Source organism: Gymnoscopelus braueri, assembly GCF_963280865.1.
Source record: "Gymnoscopelus braueri genome assembly, chromosome: 16".
Lineage (NCBI taxonomy): Eukaryota > Metazoa > Chordata > Actinopteri > Myctophiformes > Myctophidae > Gymnoscopelus > Gymnoscopelus braueri.
Window position 1 is genome coordinate 46,580,724 of NC_137616.1, and position 27,104 is coordinate 46,607,827.

The 27,104-nt window shown below is 40.1% G+C and overlaps 2 protein-coding genes across 2 annotated transcripts in view; both read left to right on the forward strand.

Moving 5' to 3' along the window:
• Positions 1–8,992, forward strand: part of LOC308103023 (uncharacterized protein) — a gene marked incomplete at its 3' end in the record, with an annotated part of 51,680 nt that extends 42,688 nt beyond the window's left edge. Inside the window, exons 6-8 of the mRNA XM_080452875.1 lie at positions 4,964–5,080; positions 5,547–5,693; positions 8,922–8,992. Of these exons, the coding sequence (XP_080309001.1) occupies positions 4,964–5,080; positions 5,547–5,693; positions 8,922–8,992 (335 nt within the window). The remainder of the gene's footprint in view (positions 1–4,963; positions 5,081–5,546; positions 5,694–8,921) is intronic.
• Positions 1–27,104, forward strand: part of cdc42bpb (CDC42 binding protein kinase beta (DMPK-like)) — a 419,833-nt gene that overhangs the window by 304,423 nt on the left and 88,306 nt on the right. The window lies entirely within an intron of this gene.

The following is a 27,104-nucleotide window of genomic DNA, read 5'->3' on the forward strand; positions in this document are numbered from 1 at the left end:
TTCTAGTTTAGATTTTTGGCATCCATAGGACCTTTTTTTCAATGTTTTATTACCCCTATGAGACCTGCGGGATGGCTGGCTGGAACGCCGGCGAGACTGTCTTTCGGACACTGTGGAACGCTCAAATTTAGACGCAGCCCAAAGATAGAGATACCATTTGATTCCAGACAACCTCAGGTTTCCAATGAGACCAACCTTGTCATGCTACCTTGTTGGGAATACCTAATGATTCAAAGTTAAGACAACATTTGGCAAGGATTGTTTTCTTCTCCAAATGGTCCCTTGAGCTATCACCTCAATATATGTGAATAGAGGGTGAATAGGGTTATATGGATACCTACAAGCCTCCCCTGTACAGACATGTCAAATGTATGCCAATCTCATGCAGTTTTGGGCAAGAACCATGCAGTTATTTGCATGCAGTACAAATATGTAATTTCCGCCTATTGTAAAAAGGAGACCACTTTACTGTATCTATAACTGTATGAGACCACTGTACTGTATCTATAGCTGTATGAGACCACTGTACTGCATCTATAGCTGTATGAGAGCACGTACTGCATAGACCACTGTGCTGCATTTATATCCCACTGTACTGAATCTATAAACAACTGTACTGCATCTCAACTCAACACAACTTAAAATGTAGAAGAAATTAGGCAGAAGAAATTAGTCTTTGATAAAGGTTGAACAATATCAATTGACTGGGCAGCTCCGATGTGTAGGGGCAAGCTTTTCACATTTTGCCCCCAGTGGGGTTGCCACGAAGGCTCGGTAGATGCAGTACAGTGGTCTACAGATGCAGTACAGGGGTCTATAGATGCACTAGAGTGGTCTACAGATGCAGTAGAGTGGTCTAAAGATGCACTACAGTGGTCTACAGATGCACTAGAGTGGTCTACAGATGCAGTAGAGTGGTCTACAGATGCACTACAGTGGTCTACAGATGCACTAGAGTGGTCTACAGATGCACTACAGTAGTCTACAGATGCACTAGAGTGGTCTACAGATGCACTACAGTGGTCTACAGATGCACTAGAGTGGTCTATAGATGCACTAGAGTGGTCTACAGATGCACTAGTGTGGTCTAGTGATGCACTAGAGTGGTCTACAGATGCACTACAGTGGTCTACAGATGCACTACAGTGGTCTACAGATGCACTACAGTGGTCTACAGATGAACTACAATGGTCTACAGATGCACTACAGTGGTCTACAGATGCACTACAGTGGTCTGCAGATGCACTAGAGTGGTCTGCAGATGCACTAGAGTGGTCTGCAGATGCACTAGAGTGGTCTGCAGATGCACTAGAGTGGTCTACAGATGCACTACAGTGGTCTACAGATGCACTACAGGGGTCTACAGATGCAGTATAGGGGTCTACAGATGCAGTAGAGTGGTCTACAGATGCACTACAGTCGTCTACAGATGCACTAGAGTGGTCTACAGATGCAGTATAGGGGTCTACAGATGCACTAGAGTGGTCTACAGATGCAGTATAGGGGTCTACAGATGCAGTACAGGGGTCTACAGATGCACTACAGGGGTCTACAGATGCACTACAGTGGTCTACAGATGCACTACAGTGGTCTACAGATGCAGTATAGGGGTCTACAGATGCAGTAGAGTGGTCTACAGATGCACTACAGGGGTCTACAGATGCACTACAGTGGTCTACAGATGCACTACAGTGGTCTACAGATGCACTACAGTGGTCTACAGATGCACTACAGTGGTCTACAGATGCAGTATAGGGGTCTACAGATGCAGTAGAGTGGTCTACAGATGCACTACAGTGGTCTACAGATGCACTACAGTGGTCTACAGATGCAGTATAGGGGTCTACAGATGCAGTAGAGTGGTCTACAGATGCACTACAGTGGTCTACAGATGCAATACCGTGGTCTACAGATGCACTAGAGTGGTCTACAGATGCAGTATAGGGGTCTACAGATGCAGTACAGGGGTCTAAAGATGCAGTACAGGGGTCTACAGATGCAGTACAGGGGTCTCTACAGATGCACTAGAGTGGTCTACAGATGCACTACAGTGGTCTACAGATGCAGTATAGGGGTCTACAGATGCACCACAGTGGTCTATAGATGCACTACATGGTATTTAGATGCAGTACAATGGTCTAGAGATGCAGTACAGTGGTTTATAGATTCAGTACAGTGGGATATAGATGCAGCACAGTGGTCTCATACAACTATAGATGCAGCACAGTGGTCTCATACAACTATAGATGCAGCAAAGTGGTCTAGATGCAGTATGTGCTCTCATACAGCTACAGTATAGATGCAGTACAGTGGTCTCATTACATTACATTACATTACAGTCATTTAGCAGACGCTTTTATCCAAAGCGACTTACAATAAGTGTATTCAACATAGGTAGGGAACAAAAACTACTAATCACCAGAAGTCTTTAGTGCATTTTCTGCAAAAACAAGCAACCAAGAGTATACCTAGCGCTAAGGTAAAAGTGCAATATATCAGCTACCTATTTCCTTAAACAGATGAGACAAAATAGCTAAATCAAATGAGCATGAGCTAAAACAAATAAGTGTATCGACTAAACAAGATCCAATAGACAATCCAATAATCCAATAAACAATACAGCAATAGAAAACAAGCGTTCGTACAACTAGTTAACAACAAGTAGTCTCATATAGCAAGAGATGCAGTACAGTGGTCTCTAGATACAGTACAGTGGTCTCGTATAGCAATAGATACAGTACGGTGGTGTAGATGCAGTACAGTGGTCTATAGATACAGTACAGTGGTCTCATACAGCTATAGATACAGTACAGTGGTCTCATACAGCTATAGATTCAGTACAGTGGTCTCATACAGCTATAGATACAGTAAAGTTGTCTCCTTTTTACAATAGGCGGAAATTACATATTTGTACTGCATGCAAAAAACTGCATGGTTTTTGCCTAAAACTGCATGAGGTATCCATGTAACCCATTTCCATTCACATATATTGAGGTGACAGCTCAAGGAACCATTTGGAAAATGGTGATGGCCTTTTTTTCCTTACCAAATGTTGTCTTAACTTTGAATCATTAGGTATTTAGCCCCCTTCCCGACAAGGTAGCATGAAACGGTTGGTCTCATTGGAAACCAGAGGTTGTCTGGAATCAAATGGTATCTCTATCTTTGGGCTGCGTTAAATTTGAGCGTTCCACAGTGTCCGAAAGACAGTCTCGCCGGCGTTCCAGCAGCCATCCCGCAGGTCTCATAGGGGTAATAAAACATTGAAAAAAACACACTTTGGACCACTTTTTTCTTGGGATCATCAAAATCCCTATATTAGAGGCCAAAAATCAAAACTAGAAAAAAGAAAGAATAAACAGTCGCGCGTGGACCCCTCCTAGGGCATCTACTACTGGCATAATATTAAAATACACCCTTCAAGGATTAAGAAGAAAAAAAACGAAACAGAGTCAAGATGTGCTTCAATCTTAATAATATTTTTTTGTATGTGCTTCAATCTTAATAACATTTTTTTTAATGAATTCCTTGGGTCCTAATTGTATGGAAACATGTGTTAATTTGTCCCTGTAGGTTGTTTATTTGAATAGCTATGCTGTTTTGTTTTACATTTTCGAATTTGGGTAGGAGTTGTGTAAGAAAGGGTTAAAAATGAACCCCAAGGGACATTTTTTCAGCCTGTTACCTGGCAGAATCTTAAAATACACCCTTCAAGGATTACGAAAAAACAGGTGGCGTCAAAAAATCCACCCTATGCGCGTGGACCCCCCTTTCCATCTAGACTACATGACTGTTTTGTTTTTTAATGGCTGGTTGTATACTCTATGAGTTGTTTACGGTACACATTTGTCGTGAGAAGAATGGCGCACCGGAGTAAGCGCCTGTCTGGTGTAATTATGCTGATATTGGGAAGAGTTCGAATCCCAGGAGGGAATGAACATTTATTTATTAATTCATTCATTGATGCGTTTGTTTGCACACTTTGAATGGGCTGAATAGTGATTGTACCTTACACATGTTGACTCCGAATCCAAAGGCAAATAGTTGCATTTATTAAAAGTGTAAATCTATTGTTAGAGAGACTGACACAGGAAGTGGTTGTCTTCCTGTTTCTCAACAACAACAAAACCAACGGAGAACCGTCCACAACGCAACGTGAGTGTTCGTCTGTCTGACGTTTCTTCATCCAAACAAGAATCAGATCGGTATGTTTTGTTATTGTGATATGAAAAAAAAAACAGGCATTGACGAGGACAGCTACGCGTTCTTTCACCGTGGGACAACATCTGCAGTTACTAGGACGACAGTAGACGCGGTCTCAAGTTGATCTGTTCTCGTTACAAATTGAAACACCGGCCAGTAGGCTCCGTTTTGATGACTGAGATTAACTCCTCGTCCCACTGCTGTGACACACACACACACACACACACAGAGTTATGGAATCCAATTGATGTAAATATGTCTCCACAAGAATCTTAATCCATGTGGTCACATGAAGTCAGATATCATCATTGGAGCCACACCGTTCCCATGTGAATCCTGAGATCTACATGATTCTCACTGTTCTATTACAGCAGCTGTGTTTCCTTTTTTGCATATCGTTGCAGTCGGGCAGAAACCTTTTATCTCCATATTTTAACCTGTTTAATATTATGTTTTTGTAAATTAATTTCCTAATTCATCATACTACAGTGTCACACACAAGTAGCAAATTAGCTGATGTACAAGCTTTTGATCTGCTATTTTTGAATTTGAAATCTGAAAAGTAACAGTTTGGACAATAGGTTTCCACCTCACAGCAACAATATTAGTATTAACTTATATAGTTTAATAATATAAATGTATGTAGTCTCTATATAGTGACCTTATTCATGCCACATCCTAGTCCTTATTAATAAAGTCCTTATTTATGTCACATCAAAGTCCTTATTATTAAAGTGCGTATTGTATTCCTTCATTCCAGACCAGTGTGTGGAGTCCAGTCTGCAGGTGAAGATCAGTTCTCCAGCCAGGACTGTTTCTATTAAACAGGAAACTGAAGACCACCTTAAACAGGAACCTGAAGACCACCTGGATCTCAGTAAGTTTTAAGCACTCTCTCTTCATTTATTTTATTGGTGAAAGTGGGCCGGTACTGAGAATGCATTGACCCCTGCATCTATCTAAATGTACTATGAATAGGACCATGGTTCGGTTGTAAAAGTATGAATGGGTTCACTGAAGCTGTGCAGTTAATTCTACGTCAGTATTAACTAACCAGCTGCAGAAGACTCACTGATCTAACATTTACAAGTATTTACTTAAAAAAATTCACCTCTCATTCAGCTTGTCTCGCATCTTCTATGAAAGCTGCAATGTAAACAAACAACGGCCACTATTTGCAGCACAGATTGCAGTCAGTGCACCATCAAATAAAATATTTGTAAGATATGGGCAAAGAGTAATATTGTTGATACTTTTTTCCTGACACAACTGGTCACTGAGATAATGCAGTGGCGTTACAAGATTCAATCCTTTTATAGAGTCTTGTTGTATCTTTTTCCTAGACTTCCTGCACATACCTGTTTGTAAAGAGGAGATATCACCTGAAGAGGAGCGGAGCCCCAATCTGGTCCAGGAGGAACCAGAACATAGATTAAAGAAGAACAGGAGGAGCTACTTGAAAGAGCTACTTGAAAGACCAGAAGAGGCTGGTGGGTCAACGTTAACATTAGTAGCAGTGAAAAGTGAAGATGATGATGAAAACAGAGAGATAGAGCCTGTAGCCAGCACCTCAACTGAACACATGAAAACACAAGCTGATTTAGAGGACTGTGGAACATCACAACCAACTAGTGATGACCAGCTCCTCTCTTCACACTGTTCTGAATCAGACACTGAAGACAGTGATGAGTGGGAGGAGACTAGGGGAGATAAGTCAGCTTTAAACACACTGAAATCACACAAGACACAAAATGTGGGAGAACAATGCAAGCTGTCCCAGGAATCCCTGAAATCATCGAAACAAACTCACTCCATGAAGAGTCTCACAGGGAAGAAAAGTTTTAGTTGTACAGCATGTGGCAAAATGTTTAATACAAAGGGAAATCTGAAGAGTCACACAATGATTCACACAGGGGAAACACTCTTTGCTTGTACAGTTTGTGGTGAAGGCTATGCTCACAAGGGTGATCTAAAAACACACATGGTGACTCATACAGGCGAAAAGCCCTTTTTGTGTACAGTATGTGGTAAAGGCTTTGCTCGCAAGGATTATCTAAAACAACACATGATGACTCATACAGACGAAAAGCCCTTTTCTTGTACAGTATGTGGTAAAGGCTGTGCTCAAAAGCGTGATCTAAAAAGACACATGAGGACTCATACAGGCGAAAAGCCCTATACTTGTACAGTTTGTGGCAAAGGATGTAGTCAAAGTGGTGTGCTAAAATTACACATGATGACTCATACAGGTGAAAAGCCCTTTTCTTGTACAGTATGTGGTAAAGGCTGTGCTCGCAAGGGTTATCTAAAACAACACATGATGACTCATACAGGCGAAAAGCCCTTTTCTTGTACAGTATGTGGTAAAGGCTCTGCTCTGAAAAGTGAACTAAAAAAACACATGATGACTCATACAGGTGAAAAGCCCTTTTCTTGTACAGTTTGTGGTAAAGGATTTGCTCAGAAAATTAATCTAAAAACACACATGAGGACTCATACAGGCTAAAGCCCTATTCTTTTGCAGTTCATGGTAAAGGCTTTACTGAAATGGGTAATCTAAAAAGACACATGAGGACTCATACAGGGGGAATGCCTTTAGTTTAAGACATATGATCATTCAGTCTAATCCAGGATGACAAGGATACTTAAGCAGATGAATATCATAATCTGACAATATCAACATGATTGAATAAAATAAACATTAATATTTTTTTTTGATGGAATGCCTTGATGACATGATGGAATGCCTTCTTTTTTAAATGTATTTATCTTCATAGCATTATTCCCTCCAGCTCATTTACTTACTCAGTTACTGGTAGGTAGTGCAATATGAGCATCACTGTGTCTGTCCACATTTGTCAGGATTTAACAAGTCATGCATTCATATTATGCAGTATATAATGGTGCAGTAAAGTGCTGACAATCTGCTGGGTTTGTGTAGCTGTTCACTGTGTGTTGACAAGTGAGTTGTTTAGATTGTTACAATATCATAGTACATAATATGGTAAATGCCAGGGAGACAGTGTACATCATCACTTAGTTTGATTACATGTCTATATGTGTATATAGGTGTTTTATAGACTCAGATCCCCTTTTATCCCTTGGGGGAAAAAAAGTTTGTGTTGTTTAATAAAGGTTCCACCACTAACCGTTCCTCTATGTGTGCTATATCATTCAAATATTCAACTTTTGTTTATGCCCAGAATTACAAGGATATCCACAAGTTCTGCAGAAATGTGTAGCAATTGTAGAAATAATAGGCAAAAGAAAGAGAAAAACTTGATGCGACGCATTGTAAGCTTGTAGATATTTTCAATGTTCACTATTAAATAGTGTTTAAAATAGTTTGTTCATAATGGATTTTTCGTAGGCCTACGTCTGAGACACCATGTGTATCTTTTGGGTCTCAGCTGAAAATGTTTGCGAACCAATGTCCTAGTGGTCTGTTCTATCACAGTAGAACACACCGTGTTACGGGTGCTAGTTTGGCTATTTTCTGTGAATATATGAATCTAGGGTCCATGTGGTTAAGTATTTTTGCTTGAATTATTATGATATTAAAGCACCTGCCCTGAAATGCCGCATGTAGGAATGACTTCCTGTGGCTCCCAGTGGTACATTTTGGTGTAATGAGTCTCACTGAACGTAGACCTTCTGCGCATAGGCTATAGTGCATTTGTAAAAAATAAAATAAATAAAAAACTAGACAGTGTGTTGATGTGGGACTATACAGTAACACCTCCCCTGTGTCTGTGAGTGGAGAAACACTTCCTCCCACCTCCTCCCATCTCTCATCCAGTATAAACAGTAACACCTCCCCTGTGTCTTGGAGTGGACAAACACCTCCTCCCACCTCCTCTCGGCTCTCCTCCAGATAACTGCAGTCAGGGCTATTTCAATGTGAAAGGCTCATAACAAAAGACACTGTACTGTGCATTTTGTGGTATTCTCTGATTGAAAATCACAGAGTGGCGTAGCCTGGTATTCTGTTCTGGGCCTAAGTGCCCCGGTTAAATATAATGTGTACAATCCAGTCGATTAAATGCCTATAAGCGTTGTCAAGTTTAATGGCCACATGTAGGAATGACCTCCTGTGTCTCCCAGTGGTACATCTTGGCATAATGAGTCTCACTGAAAGTAGTCCTTCTGCGCATATAGTGCATTTGTAATAAACTATACAGTGTGTTAATGTGGGAGTATAAACAGTAACACCTCACTTTTGTCTTGTAGTGGAGAAACTCCTCCTCCCAGCTCTCCTCCAGTTAACTGCAGTCAGGACCATTTCAATGTGAAAGGCTCATAACAAAAGACACCTTGATGATGATAATGTTGATGGGCCATCATCAGAGATATTTACATAGACACAAGTTTCAATGTCTTCATCAACATGCTGACTGTTTTGTCTTCGCCAAAGAAAGCAAGCCTCAAGATGTTAATGGTTAATTCCCAAAGTGATCAAATGATGTTTTGCATTATAATAGTGAGTTTAGATGATACAAAATGTTAGTCTACTCTGGTGTGTGAATAAAATAAAGTGATGATCTCTGTGTTGTCAACATTCTTCAAGATTATGGGGGTCTGCAGCCAAATGCATGTCAATTTGGGGGTCCTTGACATGAAAATGTTTGAGAACAACTACTTGCTGCATGAGGCCCAATGTCTTCATACACATGCTGACTGTGTTGTTGTTACGACTGTGGTCGTATATGGGGTTATAGTTTATTATTATGAGTTTGTCCTAGTGTGGAAGGGTGTGTGTGCCGGAGGTGAGATGGTGTGGATGAAGTGAATGTATGTAAATTCAGGTGTGCCATTCCGGGAAGGCGATTGGTGGGGCGCTCTTCAGGCCGGCCAATGATTGATAACAGTTGCCTTCGCCAAAGAAAGCAAAACTCAAGATGTTAATGTTTAATTTCCAAAGTGATCAAATTATTTTGTGTAATATAATGTTCAGTTTAGATGATAAAAAAGGTTAGTCTACTCTGGTGTGTGAATAAAATAAAGTGATCTGTGTTGTTAACATTCTTCAAGATTATTCCCAAATCTAAACACATGTTCAGATTTTTTGGGTAAATAGTTGATCTACAAGCTCACAATGTACCACACTATTTTCAAATATCCTTAGTATAAAACAGGTTAAAATAGTCATGATTTTGATGCTATATGAAGCACTGTTGACCCCACCCCCACCCCCTAACCAAATATTTGACCAAATTAGCTGATGTAAAAGCTCACAAGTGTTGAATTGCAATACACTGTGAGTTTGTAGGTTGCCCATTTTCTGTGAATGTTTGCCTATTATGACATGCCCAGAATAGGGTTGTCAGGGTTCATGTGGTTAGCATATTTTGCTGGGGTCCCCCTGAAACACCCTAAACTAAAGGATCCAATGATATTTTTTAGTTTTTTAAATTAGAGAGAAAATCTGCAGACATAGATTTGGAGACTCTTTAGGGTGTTGAGACGATACTGCTTAAAATACTTTTTAAATATCTATTCTCCTATCTTTTTCAGGATGTGGCTTATCAAGGCCCTTTGCACTGCAAACAGAGTGGGGGAGTGTTTACTAATGAATGACATTGTTTCAGTTATTTTAAATGTTGAGTTTCTTCAACTACCAAACACATGAGATGCACAAAACAGACATCAGTATATCAATCATTGTGTCTCTAGTCCTTAATCTGCCAAATCAGTGGATCTCAATGTAAGGTTTGGGGCCCTAAGGGTCCTTGGCAGTGTTCCAGGGGGCTAATCTTCATCATTATAATATATTCAAATAAATACAACGAGAGAACTATTTTTTATCTGATCATAATTTCACTGTGATCTCCATACCTACAGTACATAGACAGTAAGGTATTATGACAATATTGGACTGAATCATTCCTATGAACAAAAAAATCCTTAGATTTGGGTTCCAGAGATAAACATCTTGTCTTGAGAGTTTGAGAATCACATGTAGATCAACGACAACCAAGTCTAGATACTAGAATTGTGTAAATTGGGGGATACTTGGAGACATTGACACACCTGAAGTGTGTGTAGATTATCTGTGCTGTGCCAAGTGGGCCGGCCAGCCACATTTAAAATGCAAATAAGACAATAAGGAATTTAATGTGTGTGTGTGTGTGTGTGTGTGTGTGTGTGTGTGTGTGTGTGTGTGTGTGTGTGTGTGTGTGTGGGGGGGGGGGGTTGATTGATTGATGTACTTTATTTAGTAAGACATGGAGAACATCAGTACAAATTCACAATACAAGGTCTACTAAACTGGAAGACTCATTAAGCACTGAGCTTGTTTAAGATGAGATTCCCATGCACACAAATCATGATGACATATAAGAGACAGACAGATATACACACTACTATACAGAATGTCATACAATCAGTTTACAGGTTACTGGTATGAAGAGTGAAACATATGTACAAGAGAAGAAAGAGAAAGGGGGGGGCAGGGGGGGTAGGGGACTGGGACTAGACTGGTTTGTTCTGTTAGGACTGTCTGTGTGTGTGTGTGTGTGTGTGTGTGTGTGTGTGTGTGTGTGTGTGTGTGTGTGTGTGTGTGTGTGTCAAGCTCCGCCCCCATAGCAGCCCCATGTGAGACAATAAAAGCTTGAACTTCAGTTCAGATCAAACACACAACTCACAGTGAGGGAGCCAGAGGACAGACGCGAACAGCCATTTTGTATGCGGTTGGGGCGCGGGCGGGGACTTCTTTCATCTACAATAGAAGAGTTAGGACATCACATTCTAATACAGCCCAAATACCAAATTTCGGTACCAGCCGCAGTGGCTCACCTCGTTAATCATTGTACTCTAAATCCATTACCACTGAGGGTCTGGGTTCGACTCCCGCTTAGGACAATACCATTTCACACAACCGCAGACTACCTATTTTCGTCGATAAAGTATAGTTTTGGACCATGACGGAGCGCCGTCCGAGTTATGTACCGTTAGGCACAGAAATGATGTTGTGGGGATTGCGTTTGCCCCGACTGACACTCAGTGCACTAACATAGCTCGCGTCGCCAGGCTCTCTCCCCACCCGGCCTCCGCCCTCTTGCCTTCAACCACACGCAAAAAGGCCGTTCGCTGAGAAGGCAACAGTGCCTGGATCCTTCAATGCGCATGTGTGAAACACGTAGACCCGGAAGCAAGTGCGTGTTGTGATCTCGGTGTCACAAAGGAGGTAAAAACAATGGAGTCTGTACGGCTGAAGATAAATGAAAATATGACGTCGGTGGGAGAGGATATATTGTGTGTTTTGGACAAACAGCAGCGTGGTGCTGATGTTTGTTGTGTGAAGCTTGTCAGAGTGTTTGTGTTGGAGCGCCTCAGTGCGGCTGCAGAGTTCATGTGCAACCTCTTCCAGAGAGAGATAGAGACACTAGAAACTCTGCTGGAGAAACAAAACAAACTGCTGGACATTGATTTTGATATGGACATCGATCTACACACTGCAGGTATGTCTGTTACACACACAGCATCAAACTACACACTGCAGGTATGACACAGCGTTTGCATGGTGAGGTGTTGTTAGGTTGTAGATCTGTTTTTGGGGATCATTGCTTGTAGATCAATAGACCAGCCAGTAGGCTCTGTTTTGATGACTGAGATTAACTCCTCGTCCCACTGCTGTGACTGTGACACATGCACGCACGCACGCAAACACACACACACACACACACACACACACACACACACACACACACACACACACACACACAGAGTAATGGAATCCAATTGATGTAAATCTGTCTCCACGATGAAGAATCTTAATCCATGTGGTCACATGAAGTCAGAGACACCGTTCCCATGTGAATCCTGAGATCTACATGATTCTCACTGTTCTATTATAGCAGCTGTGTTTCCTTTTTTGCATATCGTTGCTGTCGGGCAGAAACCTTGTATCTCCATGTTTAATTTTTTTGGGGGGTAAATTAATGCCATAATTCGTCATACTACAGTGTCACACAAAAGTAGCCAAATCTGCTATTTCTGAATTTGAATCCTGAAAAGTTACAGTTTGGACATAATAGATTTCCACCTCACAGCAACAATATTTTTTATACCTACTTATAAAGTTTAATATCATAATATATATAGTCTCTATATATAGAGTCTAGTCCTTATTCATGTGACATAATAGTCCTAATTATGAAAGTCCTTATTTATATCACATCAAAGTCCTTATTATTAAAGTGCATATTGTATTCCTTCATTCCAGACCAGTGTGTGGAGTCCAGTCTGCAGGTGAAGATCAGTTCTCCAGCCAGGACTGTTTCTATTAAACAGGAACCTGAAGACCACCTTAAACAGGAACCTGAAGACCACCTTAAACAGGAACCTGAAGACCACATGGATCTCAGTAAGTTTTAAGCACTTTCTCTTGATTTATTTTATTGGTGAAAGTCGGCCGGTACTTACGGTGTAAAGATTTTTTCGATTTAAGCATTAACAATGCGACTACATCGATGCTTTGACCCCTGCATCTTTTAAATTTACCATGAATGACGATGGTTCGGTTGTAAAAGTATGAATGGGTTCACTGAAGCTGTGCAGTTAATTCTACTTCAGTATTAACTAACCAGCTGCAGAAGACTCACTGATCTAACATTTACAAGTATTTACTTTAAAGATAATAGGGACTGCCTCTCATTCACCTCTCATTCAGCTTGTCTCGCATCTTCTATGAGAGCTGCAATGTAAACAAACAACGGCCACTATTTGCAGTACAGATTGCAGTCAGTGCACTATTACATTACATTACAGTCATTTAGCAGACGCTTTTATCCAAAGCGATTTACAATAAGTGCATTCAGGGAACGAAACTACTAATCACCAGAAGCATTAAGTGCATTCTCTTCTAAAACAAGCAACAAATACCTAGCGCTAAAGTAAAAGTGCAATATATCAGCTACCTAATTTCATAAACAGATGAGACAAAATAGGATCCAATAAAACAATAAAACAAGAGTTTGTACAACCATCAAATACAAATATTTGCAAGATGTGGGCAAAGAGTAATCTTGTTGATACTTTTTCCAGCCACAACTGGTCACTGAGGTACTGCAGTGGAGGTCAAACCTTTTACAGAGTCTCATTGTATCTTTTTCCTAGACTTCCTGCATGTACTTGTGTGTAAAGAGGAGATTTCACTTGAAGAGGAGCGGAGCCCCAATCTGGTTCAGGAGGAACCAGAACCTCCACAGATTAAAGAAGAACAGGAGGAGTTACTTGAAAGACCAGAAGAGGCTGGTGGGTCAACATGACATTACTAGCAGTGAAAAGTGAAAACTAGCCGCCATTAATTCCGAATCACAAATCACATTTTTTTTTTTAAATACCTAAATTAGTTGATCTACAAGCTCACAACGCATCACAAGGCAGGATGGAGGCAATTATTCTAGCACTTAGCATACCTAGTGACTGCACCTTTCAACTGAACAGAACATGGTAAACATCTATAGTTTGATTTGATTACATGGTATATGTAAGGTAAAAGTTCTTTCTACTGGTTATTTCCACAGCGCACCACAGGGAGAGGTCTACAGTACCTAGAGAGATTGCCCCCCAACCATCTTCAACATTTCCAGAGGAACAGCGAGAGACGGATGAGGGACGTGGACTGTTTGATGATACGATGCAACCTGTTGTAAAGTTGTATAGGATAGGTATATAATGTTTTATTTACTTTACAACCTGTAGTAAAGTTGTACGGGATAGGTATATACTGTTTTATTTGCTTTACAACCTGTAGTATCTGCTTGTATGGGATAGGTATATACTGTTTTATTTACTGGTAGTTTAAACCTGTAGTAAAGTTGTACAGAATAGCTATTAAGGTTGGACGATATGCCAAAATATTCCTATTGGCCAATATGTAATACATCGTCGCCCCAAAAAATCGCAGATTGACGACATATTTGCTCTAGAAAAGCAATAATGTGAGAACAGATCCCCAGTCCTTTAAGCTCGAGTTATACTTCGCCGTACAGCGGGTCGTGTGTCGAAAATAGCAGATATACAAGCTCACAAGGTCTCAGGGATGCGACACATTCTGAGCTTGAAATTTTCGGCGCACGACCCCGTCGTACGACAAGGATACATTTGGCTGTGACATGTAACTGCCATCACACAGTTTGTGTACAATATAAGAAGCAAGGCGTGTTTTAACAAAAGTACAAAAAGGTTTTATTTAATTAACAGGTTATTTCATTCATAGGGTCTCATCAATATCATTATCAATAAAAAGAGAATGCATCCAATGGGATGAGTAATAACAACAGTGGGTTAACACTAAAATATACTGGGCATATATGGGCCAGTGCTGGGGGAAGGGGGAAGATGGGCAGGGTGAGCGGCCCAGGGCCGCACTCCAATAGATCACAGCAAACCAAAGCAAAATAAACAAAACAAATTAAACAATAGCAAACACCACAGAAAAGGGGCATTACCACAACCATTAGGCGGCCGTCACCTGTTCCCAACATGGATCCCCAGCACCAGGCAAGTAATGGAAATGGTCATTAATAGCCCACAGTGAAATATATGAAGCACTCTCTCTTTATTTATTGTATTGGTGAAAGTGGGCCGGTACTGAGGGTGTAAAGTCTGATATGAATCAGGTGATCGATTTAAGCGTTAACAATGTGACTACATCGATGCATGGACCCCTGCATCTATCTAAATGTACCATGAATAGGACGATGGTTCTGTTGTAAAGGTATTAATGGATTCACTGAAGCTGTGCCATTAACTCTACTTCAGTATTAACTAACCAGCTGCAGAAGACTCACTGATGTAACATTTACCAGTAATTACTTTCAAAATAATAGGGACTGCCTCTCATTAACCTTTCATTCAGCTTGTCTCGCATCTTCTATGAGAGCTGCAATGCAAACAAACAACGGCCACTATTTACAGCACAGAGCGTAGTCACATACCATCAAATTTAAATGTTGGAAGATATGTGCAAAGAGCAATCTTGTTGGTACTTGTTGGTTCCAGCCAAAACTGGTCACTGAGGTACTGCTGTGGAGGTACAAGATTCAAAACTTTTATAGAGTCTCATCGAATATTTTTCCTAGACTTCCTGCATGTACCTGTGTGTAAAGAGGAGGTTTCACCTGAAGAGGAGCGGAGCCCCAATCTGGTCCAGGAGGAACCAGAACCTCCACAGATTAAAGAAGAACAGGAGGAGCTACGACCAGAAAAAGAAAGACCAGAAGAGGCTGGTGGGTCAATGTTGACCTTACTAACAGTGAAAAGTGAAGATGATGATGAAAACAGAGAGAGAGAGCCTGTAGCCAGCACCTCAACTGAACACATGAAAACACAAGCTGATGTAGAGGACTCTGGAACATCACAACCAACTAGTGATGACCAGCTCCTCTCTTCACACTGTTCTGAATCAGACACTGAAGACAGTGATGAGTGGGAGGAGACTAGAGGAGATCAGTCAGCGTTAAACACACTGAAATCACACAAGACACAGAATGTGAGAGAACAGCGCAAGCTGTCCCAGGACCTGAAATCATCTAAACAAACTCACTCCATGACGAGTCTCACAGGGAAGAAAAGTTTTAGTTGTACAGAATGTGGCAAAATGTTTAATACAAAGGTAAATCTGAAGAGTCACACAATGATTCACACAGGGGAAACACCCTTTGCTTGTACAGTTTGTGGTAAAGGCTGTGCTCGCAAGGGTGTTCTAAAACAACACATGATGACTCATGCAGGTGAAAAACCCTTTGCTTGTACAGTATGTGGTAAAGGCTTTGCTCAAAAGGGTGATCTAAAAAGACACATGATGACTCATACAGGGGAAAAGACCTTTGCTTGTACAGTATGTGGTAAAGGCTTTGCTCAAAATGGTGTTCTAAAAAGACACATGATGACTCATACAGGTGAAAAGACCTTTTCTTGTACAGTATGTGGTAAAGGCTTTGCTCGCAAGAGTCATCTAAAAACACACATGAGGACTCATACAGGTGAAAAGCCCTATACTTGTTCAGTTTGTGGTAAAGGCTTTGCTGAAATGGGTGATCTAAAAAAACACATGAGGACTCATACAGGTGAAAAGCCCTATACTTGTTCAGTTTGTGGTAAAGGCTCTGCTCTGACAAGTGACCTAAAAAAACACATGATGACTCATACAGGTGAAAAGCCCTTTTCTTGTACAGTTTGTGGTAAAGGATTTGCTCAGAAAATGAATCTAAAAAGACACATGAGGACTCATACAGAGGGAATGACTTTAGTTTAAGACATAATGATCATTCAGTCTAATCCAGGATGACAATGACAAGGATACTTAAGCAGAGGGATATCATAATCTGACATTATCAACATGATTGAATAAACATTAATAGTTTCTTTTGATGGTATTTTGTTTGATCTTGTGTATGGATCTTATTTTCTATTCAACATGACCCCCCCTCCTGTTATTGTTCACAAGGTGGGTCAGAATAATTATTAATGGAAAGGATCTTTGAATTCTTTGTTCAGATTGATGTTTATAATAATTTTCTAATATTATACTACAATATTATTATTGCATTTAATTAACATTTTTGTTGTAGTTATTTTTACTTTTTTGCTTATTTGTTTGATGTCCACCCTGTTATTTCTTGTCCACCCTGTTATCAGTCCACCCTGTTATGGTGCAAAACATACCAGAGTGGACAATAACAGGAGTGTTTTTTCAATCACAATTCAATGAAATCTACAAATAAAATGCATATTATTTTTGCAGGGATGGGATTGGTAAAAAAAAAAAAAGTGCTATAAATGTGATATAATTATGTCCTGTGTCCTGTTTTTATTTATTTGTACTAGGCTGAAATGGCACATAATGGTAGGAATGACCCTAACAAACAAAATCATATTATGAATGAATCACCTTTTGTTTCAATTCATGCAATTTGATTGACATTTTTATGCATAGGGACATCCCTGTGTGGCCCTGTAAATAACATACATTAAATAAATGTAGTAACTTTGAGTCTCCCTGTTCAAGACCCCTGTCATACAATATTGTAGAGTACAGATTATAAAACGATCTCATATTTGTTCCCACTGTATGGGAGGAAACTGTTGCCAACACAAAGAGAAGTAGAGTATGACTCAGATACAGAAGTGGTTAAATTTGACCCTCCACTTCATGTTGAAATGTCTTGTCCAGTAGATCACATGGAGTTGTTTGGTTGTCACCACCTTTTGAGGGCACAAAGGTCAAATGCCAGGACAGGATAACAATGATTTTAACTCCACATAAATAATTTTAAATTTAAGGGTTAAGGATGATTTTTGTTAATCCAAGGTTCAAGGTTACTTTATTTTGTCTCCTGTGGGAGAAATTTGTCTTGGACACACAGACCAGCAGCATACACAATAACATACAGTACAGGACAAAGACAAAACAAAACATAAACACACAGTGACATGTACAGTCCGTTTTCCTAGTCATCACCCTCCATAATAATAGTAAATAATAATAGCCACCTCATTCAGCATATAGTGCAATAAGACCAACACCTTAGCACACCTCAAAACCTTCTGCCCTGCCGTCTGCCCACCGCAAGGACATCATTTGAGGAGTGTAATTGACATAGGGACAAAGGAGTACTTGTACCTATTGTAGTTGAACGCATGGGTCCTGTACCTCCTACCTGACGGCAGTAACCTATACTCAGTGTGTAGGACATGAGAGAAGTCAGACACAATCTTCTTAGCCAGCCCAATGGTGGACTGCTCAAAAATGACCTGGGGGGTGTGGACATACCCATAATCTTCCCTGCCATTTTGACTAATCTAAGGATCTCAGATTTATACTTTACCGTCAGGTTTCCGAACCAACTGGTGATACCATATCTGACAACAGACTCTATACTAGCTCTATAAAAGATCAGCATTATGTTTCTACATACACCAAAGAGTCTAAGCCTACGGAGAAAATGAAGGCGCTGGTGTATTTTTGCACATACACTTGTCACATGAGTGTGCCAGCTCATTTCACAATCGATCTGTACTCCTAGATATTTATAGGAGGTGACCTGTTTGATGTCATGACCATGAATGGTGATCATGGTGTGGTCTCCTATGGATCCACCACAATCTCCTCAGTTTTCCTTACATTAATTTGTAAGTGGTGTTCATCACACCATCCTACAAACCTGTCCACTCCAGTTGTATGGCTACTGATGTCACATTCACTTGTGAGTAGACTGAGGATAACAGTGTCATCAGAGAACTTAAATACATACTGATTGGGTTGTGAGCTGACACAATCATTTGTGTATAAAGTAAACAAAAGGGACGAGCTAACTGTCCCCTGAGGGGCCCCTGTACTACTCACTGCCTTATCAGAGAGTGCCGAGTTAAATCTCACCTGTTGTGGCCTATTAGATAAAAAGGAAAAATACCACTTAATTAAAAACGGATTCACCTTCAGATCAGCTAATTTACGGAGAAGAATATCTGGATGGATTGTGTTGAAGGCCGAGCTAAAATCAAATCTCTTGATATTGGAGCTGGCTAACTCCTGCTCTGCACGCTCTTTATGCTGCCTTCTGGATTCCCTCAGCTGCAGACTAAGTTCACTTTCTGCAGCCTTCATAGCTGCTGTGTCCCCCATCCTGAAGGCTGTCTTCTTTCTCCGAATGCAGTCCTGGATTCCCTTTGTGATATAGGGTTTATTGTTTGGATATTTTGTAAAAGTTTTCTGGGGTATTATTGAATCCACACAGAAGGTGATGTAAGCGGTTATTGTCTCTGGCTATGTTGACATCTGCATGGTGAAAGAAGACATCCCAGTCTGTGCATAAAAAGCAGCCCTTCAGCTCCTCCACCGCATCACCAGACCACATATGTATAGTCTTGGTGACTGGTTTGCTAGATTTAAACACAGATCTATATGTGGGGGTGAGATGGACAGCCTTATGGTCAGAGGTGGCTAGTGGAGCCATAGCTCTGGCTGTATAGGCGTCCTTGATGTTACCAAAGCACTTGTCCAGTATGTTGCTTTTCCTCGTAGCACACTTCACATATTGTTGGAAGCCTGGCAGATATTTCTCCAGAGGGTAAGCATCTATGTCATTTTAGATTTTAGCTATAGAGCCAATAATTTTTTTTTTTTTTTTTTTAAATTTTTATCCCACGATTTTGTAACCCATATTTTTTCACCCAGTGCCAATTGCCTATGTAATCCTGGGCGCTACTCTCCCTCTGCCAGCCTAGGGAGAGCCCAAGCTGAAGCTCATGCCTCCTTCAATGCATGAGGAGCAAGCAGGCCGCTTCTTATCACCTGACAGGGGGAGGTTCCCTGGTTAGACGTAGCGCGTGGAAGGAACACGTTATTCCAACCAGTTCCTTTCCCCTCCATCAGGCGCCCTGGCTGACCAGGGGGAGGCAGTATAGTGACCAGGATTACTGCATGTTTTTGTGAGGGTATTAACTACCCTAGGAGACACGGGGAGAACATGCAAACTCCACACAGAAAGGCCCTTTCACCAACCCCACCTAGGGCATGGGAACTGATGACGCGGAGGAGAGAACACGCCCCCAGCGCCCACAGCGTCCCCGGCGGGAATTGAACCCAGGACCTTCTAGCTGTGAGGCGACAGCGCTACCGACTGCGCCACCGTGCCCCCCGTAGAGCCAATAATTTGATGACCGGCAGCGGTTCCGGTAGGAGACACAAATAGTCTCCTTTGTGTCTCCTATCGGAACCGCTGCCTACCAGTCCACTGGTCATCAAATTATTGGCTTAGGAATGCAACAAAAACAAGCAAATATCCATGAATTCAAGTCTCCATGGGGTGACTAATCGATAGGAAAAAAAACGTTTTGTTCTGAAGTCGTACAAGTTTGTTTTGGGAGACCTGCAGTTTCTCCTTTAAAGCTTTGGTCAGACCACCATACCAAGAACAGATTGCATAGTCAAAGCAACAAAGATCAAGTGAACTGGCTAAAAGATGAAGGCTAGCTGAGTCTAAAAAGGGAGCTTTTCTTGACAGAAATTCCGTTCTACCGTTCAGTGCTCATGGTCCTGAAAGCCATCGATTCACCACTCAGCCCGGTGTCCAGTTGACAATGACATCCATCGTCATGCCCAGAGTATGTAATGGTTTCAAAAAACCATTACACACTCTGGACATGACTAATTCCTGGAACTGGAAAAAAACTATAATACTCGGGGCATGACTAATTCCTCGAACTGAAAAAAAGTTCCAGGAATTAGTCATGCCCAGAGTATGTAATGGTTTCAAAAAAACAATACATACTCTGGACATGACTAATTCATGGAACTGGGAAAAAACCATAATACTCGGGCATGACTAATTCCTGGAACTGTAAAAAAGTTCCAGGAATTAGTCATGCCCAGAGTATGTAATGGTTTCAAAAAACCATTACACACTCTGGACATGACTAATTCCTGGAACTGGAAAAAAACTATAATACTCGGGGCATGACTAATTCCTCGAACTGAAAAAAAGTTCCAGGAATTAGTCATGCCCAGAGTATGTAATGGTTTAAAAAAAACATTACATACTCTGGACATGACCAACTCCTGGAACTGGAAAAAAGTTCCAGGAATTAGTCATGCCCAGAGTATGAAATGGTTTAAAAAAAACACATACTCTGGACATGACTAATTCCTGGAACTGGAAAAAACTATAATACTCAGGGCATCACTAATTCCTGGAACCTTTTTTCCGTTCCAGGAATTAGTCATGATCAGAGTATGTAATGGTTTCAAAAAACCATTACATACTCTGGACATGACTAATTCCTGGAACTGGGAAAAAAACATAATACTCGGGGTATGACTAATTCCTGGAACTGAAAAAAAGTTCCAGGAATTAGTCATGCCCAGAGTATGTAATGGTTTCAAAAAACCATTACATACTCTGGACATGACTAATTCCTGGAACTGGGAAAAAAAACATAATACTCGGGGTATGACTAATTCCTGGAACTGAAAAAAAGTTCCAGGAATTAGTCATGCCCAGAGTATGTAATGGTTTTTAAAAAAAAGACATGACATACTCTGGACATGACTAGTTCCTGGAAATGAATAAAAGTTCCAGGAATTAGTCATGCCCCGAGTATTAGAGTTTTTTTTCCAGTTCCAGGAATTAATCATGCCCAGAGTATGTAATGGTTTAAAAAAAAACATTACATACTCTGGACATGACTAATTTCTGGAACTGAATAAAAGTTCCATGAATTAGTCCATGTCCAGAGTATGTAATGGTTAAACCATTACATGACTTATTCCTGGAACTGAATAAAAGTTCCAGGAATTAGTCATGCCCAGAGTATGTCATGGTTTCAAAAAAACAATTCCATACTCTGGACATGACTAATTCATGGAACTAAATAAAAGTTCCAGGAATTAGTCATGCCCAGATTATGTAATGGTTTCAAAAAAACATTACAAACTCTGGACATGACTAATTCCTGGAACTGAATAAAAGTTCCAGGAACTTTTTTCCAGTTCCAGGAATTAGTCATGTCCAGAGTATGTAATGGATTTTTGAGACCATTACATACTCTGGGCATGACTAATTCCTGGAACGGAAGAAGGTTCCAGGAATTAGTCATGCCCAGAGTATTATAGTTTTTTTTTCAGTTCCAGGAATTAGTCATGTCCAGAGTATGTAATGGTTTTTTGAAACCATTACATACTCTGGGCATGACTAATTCCTGGAACGGAAGAAGGTTCCAGGAATTAGTCATGTCCAGAGTATGTAATGGTTTTTTTAAACCATTACATACTCTGGGCATGACTAATTCCTGGAATTTTTTTTCAGTTCCAGGAATTAGTCATGCCCAGAGTATTATAGTTTTTTTTCAGTTCCAGGAATTAGTCATGTCCAGAGTATGTAATGGTTTTTTGAAACCATTACATACTCTGGGCATGACTAATTCCTGGAACGGAAGAAGGTTCCAGGAATTAGTCATGCCCAGAGTATTATAGTTTTTTTTTCAGTTCCAGGAATTAGTCATGTCCAAAGTATGTAATGGTTTTTTGAAACCATTACATACTCTGGGCATGACTAATTCCTGGAACGGAAGAAGGTTCCAGGAATTAGTCATGTCCAGAGTATGTAATGGTTTTTTGAAACCATTACATACTCTGGGCATGACTAATTCCTGGAACGGAAGAAGGTTCCAGGAATTAGTCATGTCCAGAGTATGTAATGGTTTTTTTAAACCATTGCATACTCTGGGCATGACTAATTCCTGGAATTTTTTTTCAGTTCCAGGAATTAGTCATGCCCAGAGTATTATAGTTTTTTTTCAGTTCCAGGAATTAGTCATGTCCAGAGTATGTAATGGTTTTTTGAAACCATTACATACTCTGGGCATGACTAATTCCTGGAACGGAAGAAGGTTCCAGGAATTAGTCATGCCCAGAGTATGTAATGGTTTTTTGAAACCATTACATACTCTGGGCATGACTAATTCCTGGAACGGAAGAAGGTTCCAGGAATTAGTCATGTCCAGAGTATGTAATGTTTTTTTTTAAACCATTACATACTCTGGGCATGACTAATTCCTGGAATTTTTTTCAGTTCCAGGAATTAGTCATGCCCAGAGTATTATAGTTTTTTTTCAGTTCCAGGAATTAGTCATGTCCAGAGTATGTAATGGTTTTTTGAAACCATTACATACTCTGGGCATGACTAATTCCTGGAACGGAAGAAGGTTCCAGGAATTAGTCATGTCCAGAGTATGTAATGGTTTTTTGAAACCATTACATACTCTGGGCATGACTAATTCCTGGAACGGAAGAAGGTTCCAGGAATTAGTCATGTCCAGAGTATGTAATGGTTTTTTAAAACCATTACATACTCTGGGCATGACTAATTCCTGGATTTTTTTTCCAGTTCCAGGAATTAGTCATGCCCAGAGTATTATAGTTTTTTTTCAGTTCCAGGAATTAGTCATGTCCAGAGTATGTAATGGTTTTTTGAAACCATTACATACTCGGGGCATGACTAATTCCTGGAACTTTTTTCCAGTTCCAGGAATTAGTCATGTCCAGAGTATGTAATGGAAAAACCATTACATACTCTGGACATGACTAATTCCTGGAACGGAAAAAAGGTTCCAGGAATTAGTCATGCCCCGAGTATTATAGGGTTTTTTTCCAGTTCCAGGAATTAGTCATGTCCAGAGTATGTTATGGTTTTTTGAAACCTATACATAATCTGGGCATGACTAATTCCTGGAACTGAAAAAAAAGTTCCAGGAATTAGTCATGCCCCCATTACATACTCTGGGCATGACTAATTCCTGGAACGGAAGAAGGTTCCAGGAATTAGTCATGCCCAGAGTATTATAGTTTTTTTTCAGTTCCAGGAATTAGTCATGTCCAGAGTATGTAATGGTTTTTTTTAAACCATTACATACTCCAGGAATTAGTCATGCCCAGAGTATTATAGTTTTTTTTCAGTTCCAGGAATTAGTCATGCCCAGAGTATTATAGTTTTTTTTCAGTTCCAGGAATTAGTCATGTCCAGAGTATGTAATGGTTTTTTTAAACCATTACATACTCTGGGCATGACTACTTCCTGGAACGGAAAAAAGGTTCCAGGAATTAGTCATGTCCAAAGTATGTAATGGTTTTTTTAAACCATTACATACTCGGGGCATGACTACTTCCTGGAACAGGAAAAAAACTACAATAAGGGTACTGATGATGCGGAGGAGAGGACACACCCCCGGCGGGAATCGAACCCAGGACCTTCTAGCTGTGAGGCGACAGCGCTACCGACTGCGCCACCGTGCCCCCATATAAAGTTATTTTCAACTTGTCCTATAATGGAGACGACTATTCTCTAGTCTCTCTGTTTGTCCTTGTGACAGACAGACATCACTCAACATACATTAAAGGAGTAGTTCACCCAAAACAATTACTTATTTTCTATCAATTGCACACCCCATGAAGCCTTGAATTCCTAAGCTAATAATTTGATTCCTGTCTCCTACCGGCTAATGTATCCGGTAGAAGACACAAAGGAGACTATTTGTGTCTCCAACCGGAAATACACAGTCATCAAATTATTGGCTTAGGAATGCCACAAAAACAAAAACAAATCCATGAATTCAAGGCTTCATTGGGGTGTGCAATTGATTGAAAATAAATATTTTTTGGGGTGAACTCCTCCTTTAAGGACAGACTGGAGCTGCTTGATTCGACTGTAGAGAAACGGATTGACACCAATATTTTTGGGTTAAAACAAAAAAAAATTAAGGTTAAAGCACTATATTTTGATAGTAATAATCATTGCCATAGAGTGTTTGTTCAGTAACAGGAGTCTCCCCACCATGTAGTGATCATGGCAACAACCCCCCTCCTATCAGCCGGCAAAAAGTACTCAAATGTTTTACTTAAGTAAAAGTATCAATACTCAAAACTTTTCAGGCAATCATTTACCTAAAAAGTTTGTATTAAAGTTAAGTATTCAGAACTTATATATATAGATTACCAAACTCAAAAGTCAGATGTATTCAGAACTGGAACTTTTTAGGTACTTCTATAAATCGATACCATGATTTATTATTGTCTACTCAAATAATAGTTAGTACTACATGTACTCTTTATTCATGATTAATTAAATATATTTATTATATCAACTCAAATATGTATTTGTGCGAAATGGCTACGCTGAGCTTGATCGCCACACCCCAAATTAGCCATCTTTACGACTTCAGCATTATTATTGCACAAATTTAATGACCAGAAGTCTAGCTTCACATTTGCACTTTTTATAGAATTGTCATATCAGAAGACAGACCCTTGCAGCATAGAGAATAGTTATACCCTTCCAGACAAGAGTCATATCCCGGCGGACACAGTCGTCTTCAAGGCAAGAGTCAAAGTCAGAATGCAACATATACCTTATAGACGCCGGTAGGGAGGGGCAACTATTATTCACTTATAGATTCCAAGGACTTGGAATCAACTCTCTATTAATGTTAGAACAGAATCCTAACAACACACTTCCCTAAAGGCGGGGCTCCTTTTGGTCAGAGGAGGCATCTCTGCTTTCAGAGCTCGCTCTATTCGGGACGGATATAGGGTCCTTCAAGACATAAGAGCTCTGACTGGATGGGTATGACTATTCTTTACACTGCGAAGCTCGGTCTTCTGATATGACATTCTATAAAAAGTACACATGTGAAGCTAGAATTATGGGTTTTGAATTCATTGTTATATGGGTATTGAATTCCCATTATATGGGAGTGCCAATGGAGGGGGAACGCTGCTTCCGTACAAGCTCCTCAGCGTCGCAATGTTTTTCCTTCTTTTTAGTATTTTTAAGCCTTTTATTTTTTTCCTACACCGTCGGGTGTCTAAGGAGTTATGACAGACAAGCACTTCTGGACATCAGCACAGCGATCACACACAGAATTCCGGACTTTTTCACGGATAACCCTCCACCGGCTGGGTGGTGGGAGATCTTCCCTTTGTCTTGTTGGAGATCTTCCCTTTGTCTCGGCGGGGATCATAGCATGGAAACGGCGAAAGAGGCGAGCGCGTCCTGGCCGTCGGAGGACAAGAGGCCTTCGAAAATGTTCAAAAAATTGTTAAAATGTTTATGCTACATTAACTACTTTAGCTGGGGACCCCCTGAAATCCCCCCAAGGACCCCTGGGGGTCCCCGGACCCCACTTTGAGACAGGCTAAGAGCTGCAGGGTGTTTGTAGCTGCGTTAGCATTGGGAACCGTATCCATCACACTGTCAGAGCTGCTGTGTGGACTTCACGTCTGATAAACCATTACAATACCAGTGGTCCTCAAACTTTTACATTTCAAAGACCACCATTTGGTTCCATTTGTACACTAAAGAGTTACAGACCTGTAATGGACCATTTGGTCATCAACAATTATAATGATAATGAAGGATCCCAACCCTACACAATGAACATAAAGAATAAACCGGGTAAATACAACAATGAATATAAAAATAAAACATAAACCTAAAACATAAACCATGTAAGGGTAAATACAACACAATGAACATAAAGAATAAACCAGGTAAATACAACACAATGAATATAAAAATAAAACAAACCTAAAACATAAACCATGTAAGGGTAAATACAACACAATGAACATAAAGAATAAACCAGGTAAATACAATGAATATTAAAATAAAACAAACCATGTAAGGCTAAATACAACACAATGAACATAAAGAATACAACAAACCATTTAAGGGTAAATACAACACTATGAACATAAAGAATAAAACAAACCACGAAAGGGTAAATACAACACTATGAACAAAGAATAAAACAAACCATGTAAGGGTAAATACAACACAATGAACATAAATAAAACATAAACCATATAAAGGGTAAATACAACACTATGAACATAAATAAAACAGACCATATAAAGGGTAAAATACAACACTACGAGTAGGGCACTGCAGGGAATTGAACCCCATCCCGGTAAACCAGGAGAACCACACCAGAGCCTTTGTTTTTGTTTTGTTGTCATTTACAATCACATGGTACCATTCACACATTTACATTTCAACAGTTAAGTCATTTCACAATTTACAATGTAAATATTCATCTATAATCTTTATCCAGAGTGACTTACAATAAACAAAGTAAACACATACATAGAATGCAGAGACAGTGTAGTGTCTCAGTAAACTAGGATCACAGGTAAACCAAGAAGATAGCATCAGTCTAAGCAGTATAATAAATTAATAAACAGTATAATAAATTAATAATCTGTACATAGAAACTATAGGTCAACTAACCAGGTCAACAAATGAACCCAGCATCTGAGGTCTTTTTGACTTTACAGGAGTATTTCCAATTTGCAGTACTTTTACTTCTACTCCACCATATCTCAGAGGCAAATATTGTAC